This window comes from Corvus brachyrhynchos, unplaced genomic scaffold (genome assembly GCF_000691975.1).
Source record: "Corvus brachyrhynchos isolate BGI_N302 unplaced genomic scaffold, ASM69197v1 scaffold80, whole genome shotgun sequence".
NCBI classification, from domain to species: Eukaryota; Metazoa; Chordata; class Aves; order Passeriformes; family Corvidae; genus Corvus; species Corvus brachyrhynchos.
The window spans coordinates 11,419,600-11,425,599 of NW_008236769.1; the positions used below are offsets into that span (position 1 = coordinate 11,419,600).

General features: G+C 39.0%; 1 protein-coding gene across 1 annotated transcript in view; it reads right to left on the minus strand.

Annotated features, from left to right (window-relative positions):
* The window catches only part of CFAP99 (cilia and flagella associated protein 99), a 51,420-nt gene extending 45,463 nt beyond the window's left edge, over window positions 1–5,957 (minus strand). Inside the window, exons 1-2 of the mRNA XM_017727735.1 lie at window positions 5,792–5,957; window positions 3,008–3,135 (exon numbers count right to left, since the gene is read on the minus strand). Of these exons, the coding sequence (XP_017583224.1) occupies window positions 3,008–3,127 (120 nt within the window). The 5' untranslated portion in view covers window positions 3,128–3,135; window positions 5,792–5,957. The remainder of the gene's footprint in view (window positions 1–3,007; window positions 3,136–5,791) is intronic.
* Between the last annotated feature and the right edge of the window lie 43 nt (window positions 5,958–6,000).

Here is a 6,000-nt window from a genome sequence, read left to right on the forward strand (position 1 = left end):
CAGACTCCCTCCCACAGGACTGCATCCAACTTCCTTTCATAACATATTCCCATTTATCATGTACACAAATAAGAACCTTTTATAAACTTCAGTCTAGGATGCTGGCCTCTCTCTGTGACACTTCCTTGTCGTTGTTGTCAGTTTAATTTCAATAATGCGAAGACAAAACTTCAGCACTCTCATGCTACTTCTTTCCTCAATTATTGGTTCTATTGCCACCCTGCCTGTCTGTCAAGCCCATAACTCCAGAGGTCATTTTTCATGCAGATTACTCTCCAGGATAACATCACCAGTTTATGTGCACATTTTCGCTCCTTTTGAACAAAATGTTTCAAATAGTATTTTGCTATCACTTCATAGCTAAAAAATCTAAGGTAGTATCTCAGAATTTTATACTTTATTGAAGTAAGTGTCTCTTGTGGGTTTAACTAATCCCATTTTAGTAAATCAACCATCTGGAATGCTACTGTTGAGTTCATCCTGCTAGTCCATTGATTTGACCCACTTACTCCACCTACCATCTCACAGTTGATTCTAGCACATAAAACTGAAGCTGCCTGTCAAGATGCTTCACAACTCAGTTCCATTCTGCCTTTAGTTTCTTACTCTTTACTGATGCCTTCCCCATTCCTGATCAGCCAAGGAAGCCCATCGTCTCATTTCCTTTATTAGATTTCCAAAGAAATAATTTTGTTTAATTTCAATCAGTTCCTACATATATTGCTCTTAAAATCTACTTTATTCTGACAGAGGTTTTGCTCTGCAAAGTGTCTTTGGCTCCTTGCAGTTCAGGTGACCATGTGTGGCTGTCAGAGGTACTTATTTTGAGGATGTGGCACTTGACAAGACTGGCATCACAGTGGCTCCTGCAGCCCTACTGGGGTGCTGAACTCTCTTGAACATGTTCTGGAATGACTTGTATGTACTGTGTTTTTATTTTGAGGGAAATAATATAGCCCAAAATTGTTGGTTTCACCAGGAACATCCCCAGTCAGGTGAACAATAGGCTAAGGAGGATATTTTATGGACGTCATCAACAAGTTATGAAAGAACTAAACAAGACACCTCAGATATCACATTAGAAGACATAAAGACTCTAAACTATCCAAATACAATAAAGATATACATTAGGAATTGAACATACAGTGTTAACAATGACTGGAATCTGACTGAACTTTAAGGGGATGGAAAACTATTAACCAATTAAAAGAGTTTCATAGAACAGAAGATTGTAATATGTGATATACTGCATACCTAAGTCAGAACATAAATAAATATAGAGCTGTGTCTTGTAATGACTTAGATTTAGTCTCTTAGAATCTGACTCTCCTGATTTTTCCCTGGTCAGTAGACAACATGAGGTTTGCTATTTGTCGTGGTGCTGTCATGAGACAAACAGGCATGAATCTAGTCTGTGATTTAGAGCCAGGGTGTTAATCAGGATACAAACTGAAGAAGTTTCTGCATGGGTTAGTTAATATTGGCTAATTGGTAAGTGACCAAGCCTGGAAATCACGTGTACAAAAATGCTGCAATATTTTTAGGATCATATGCCTCTTATGAAACAGAAAAGAAAGAAGTTCATTTTTCATGATGAATTTTAATCACCCATTGGGTACTGAAACAAAACTGAATTTTATATAAACATAGATCATACTTTTTACTTTCTTTGATAAATCCTATGTAGTAAGTGACCTGAAATTAGCCCAGAGAAAGATTTTGGCCTTTGGCCTCAGCTATCCTTCCTGTCCTTCCCCTTCTGAAAGGGTTTATTATGAAACTTCAGTTTCATATTTCTCTAATGGAGTTACTGCTTCTTTTTTCTTTGTATCACCTTTCCTGGGCTGAGAAGAACAATGATCTGAAGACTCATTTTAATAGGTATTTATTTTGGCAGCAGTGGTAGCTGAATTTACCTGCTCTCTGCCCAGTGAAAAATGATTATTTTGAAACTGGATCAGTCCCTCGATGTAATTCAGGATATGAATACACAAAGAGTTATGCCAGTACTACAAGGCAGGAGGGCAGGGATGGAAAATAGGGGTCTGAGTGGCAACTGTTTCAGAAGGCAAGCACCCAGGGAATGGGTGTGGAGCCACTGCTCAGGCCCTGGCTTTCATATCACACCTCCACAGTGTGAAGATTTTATATTCTTGTAGTCATTTGTATTTATGCAAAATCAATACAAAAGACTACCTAACTGGAATAGCAGTGGTTTATACCTTATTGTCAGAGCTGGAAATGAGCACTGGAGCTACATGGCAGTGTGGAATCAGGCCTCCAACAATGCCATTTGATAACACATGGCACACAATAGCAATCTAAACAATATTACTGTCTTCCCTTAGTGATTTGCTAAAGCTGATTCAATGCACTAGCTGCCTCAGCACAAGTCAGGGTGACACTGAGGACAAAGAGATGGGAAGAGATGACAGACTACGGTCAGGAAAGGATGGGAACTGCTTCAGCCAGAACAGATACAAAATGGCAAATCACGGTCTGGTTACTTGCATTATTAAATTAGAATCCCGTAGCTGATTTATTGTCACTGTCCTATGCCCCTGTTCTGGTGGTCACTTATGTCCTCAATGCAAGAATACCTGACCCTGTGACTCAGCTTCTGAACTGCATTTGTACATACAAATGGGTGGTGCTGCCACCATTGGAAGGAAGAAAGGAATAAGAAACTACAAAACAGCTTAGTCAGAAGTGGGACAGAAGTTTTCCCTATCACTACCTGATCCATTTTAGAAGGTTGTTGCTTTCCTTTTTTTTTTTTTTTTTTTTTATTGTTGCTATCCAAGCAGTTTCTCAACCCCTCTGATCTTTACTGCCTTGTTTTCTGGTGATAACCTTAAGAAATTTGGACTTTACTCATGAACGAAAAATGTTACTGTAAGAGTAATCAATGAAAGGTAAAACAACATGTTAGAAAATAGATACCATTACATTTAAAATCACATAATAACAAAGTAAACTGTGTAAGATGAACTGAAACTTAATATACCTGCAACATCGTAGCTGATTCATTCAAGAAATCCTCCATGCTCTGATTTTCAGGGTTAAACTTGTTAAGCTGTTGCACTATTAGTGCAATAAGTTCTCTATGGCTGACCATCTTCACCATGGAGAATCCTATAAATATAGAAAATCATTACTTTTTCATGCCTCCTTCAGTTGTGGCATAATGCATGGTGATAAGCTCATATAGAAGTTACACTGCAGTAATGTAGAAGAGAACATTTAGGTCAGGCTTTCAAGATCACAGTCAGAACAGCTGAGAGAAATGAAAACACAGTACAAACATAAAAAAAATAGAAGACATAATTACATATTGTAAATATCTCAAAATACCTTAAGGATAAATGGTTACTGCACCAGGTTATTTGACAAAATATAATTAAAGATAATACAGAGAAAAACATGGATTTTTGCCTGTGTGCATACAGGTCCTATTTAACACACTGCCCTTCCCAGTGAAATGCAACAGAAAGCAAAATTTTAGTCTTAAATCTCATCACATGTTGCTGTCAACAGCCTGTTTTTCAAAAGCAACAAAAGAATAGGAACAGAGAGGAATTATAAGGAAGCGGTGACTGTTGGTCAGCAGGCTGGGCCGTGATCACAGCACTTCAGTGGGCTGGGCCACTGCCAAGGTTTCTGGAAGCACAGCAGTTGAATACTTGTTATGTTTGATGCTTTGCTTATGAAATGACTGGATTTTGTCCATCTCAAATGATGTCTTACCCATATGTCTGAGAATGTGTAGGACTGGTTACCTCGATTTTAATGTTCAGGTGACAAGAACTATAATACATTTGTTCCTACACATGCACATGTTGTTGTGTATGAAAGACCAATGACAGCAATTATCAGGCCTAAAAGTCATTAATCTGGTTTACCAGTGGGGAAAAAAATGAGCACAAAAGTAACTTTCCATGGTGAAAATAAAAATGTATTTTTGAAAATAGTTCTTGTATTTTAAATATCATCGTATTTTGATGTCAGAAAAGAATCTTTGATCAAGATGATTCATTCCCACTGTGGTAAACATAATTCATTTCTTGCTTTAAAATATTATCATAACATTTCCAGACACAATGGTATTGTACCCTGCCTTTCAGCACATTCTTACTCAATAATAATTGCCTAAATAGCACTTTTCATTACTAATCTCAAGGCACTGAAAAAAAGAGTTTGTCAGTGATTATTTCAATTTAGCCTTTTAGGTACCTGTTATGATCAAGAAAAAATGTCCAAATAAAAAAAAAAAAGGTTCAGCAAAACAGGGTTGGATCATGACAAGGGATGACGAACACGGAAAGAGGAACTACTGTGCAGGGGAATCACTGTTACTCTGCTCCTTTGAGAATCATTTGTTTCTCAAGTAAGAACTTGCCAAGGTTCTTACAAGGGATTTTGGATGAGCCAGAGAGAAATATCTCTGTACTTCAAGCTGAATCATAATTCAGGCTCCAACACCTCCACCAGTAACAAATGCTTTTTCTTCTGGCATAGCAGTAAGAAATTTGAGCTCTCATGCTCTGATATTCACCCCTCCCCACAAATAACAATAATTAAACCCAAAAACTGGAATGTGAAAACTAAGATGTATAGTAATGCCTTCAGATCTCTGGACACACACAGGTTCTTAACAGAAAGAACCCCACTTCTAATTAAAGAAGCTGCTATTATTATTGCCAATGTTTTAAAACATACACATCAGGAATAAAATGTTTTTGGTATGTTATGCACCTAATTTCCACACAGTTGGTTAGAAAAATACTGTAATTACTATGTACAAAAACGATACAAATTTATACTGTGTATAAAATGGTAGAAATTTTCTTCCATTATCAGCTGTAGATTTCAGTTAAAGGAGGTGAGAACCTGACTTAACCTTATTTTAGAGTGGAGCCCGGAGATATTTTGAAAGCAATTACATAGGATAAGATTGGCCACAGTTGTAGGCATTGGTTTCAATGACCTGAAAGGTTCTTTCAGGTTTTACATCTGCTCCTATGTTCCTGGCCTAGAAAGACTGAGATTGAATTTCCTCTGATGAAAGGTGTCATAATTAAAAACAGCTGAACTAAACCTCCCTTCAAAATTCAGACAGATCAGATGGAAAATGTTCACTTTGAGGATCCTAATTTTAATTTTCATATATTTCAATGTTTTGCATACCTACTGCAACTGTTTTCCTTAACATAACATGGTATTTTTTATCTATTATCTTGTATAACTTTACAATTAAATACATATTGTACAAAACCTTCTGCAAATACGTTCTGTTATATTTATGAGGTGGGCTAGCAAATGGACACCAAGGCTGGCTACTTGCCCAGAATTTCAGGGAGCAAAGCCCAGCAACCCTGTTCACAGTGTAACACACGCCCCTTGATCTTTTCTATTGTACTTATAAAGACCTAATAAATATGAACACTGAAAGAGGGTAGATTTAGATTAGATATTAGGGAGAAATTCTTCCCCGTGAGGGTGGTGAGGCACTGGCACAGGATGGCCAGAGAATTTGTGGATGCCCCATCCCTGACAGTGTTCGAGGCCAGGTTGGATGGGGCTCTGAGCACCCTGGTTTAGTGGAAGGTGTCCCTGCCCATGGCAGGGGGTTGGAAATAGATGAACTTTAAGGTTCCTTTCATCCCAAACCATTCTGTGATTCTGTGGTTATATGAAAATAAAGGAGCGAAGGAGTCAAAAAAAAAACAGGGCACCCCACTTTCACACATCCCGAATTGCACCCGGCTTTCTTTCCGGAGGTGTCACGTACGGCCACATCTGCCTTGCACCGCCGCTCCGGTTCCTGTCCCTGGCTGTTCCCGGCGCTCTCGATCCCGCTCCCAGTTGCCCCCTCCGGGCGCGTGCCGTCCGTATCCCGGCGCGGTCTCTCCTGACGGACGGACCCCGCGCGCGCCGTTGCCAAAGGGCGCGGGGGCTGCTGGGAGCTGTAGTCCTTTCGCGAGCCCTCCTCAGTGGAGC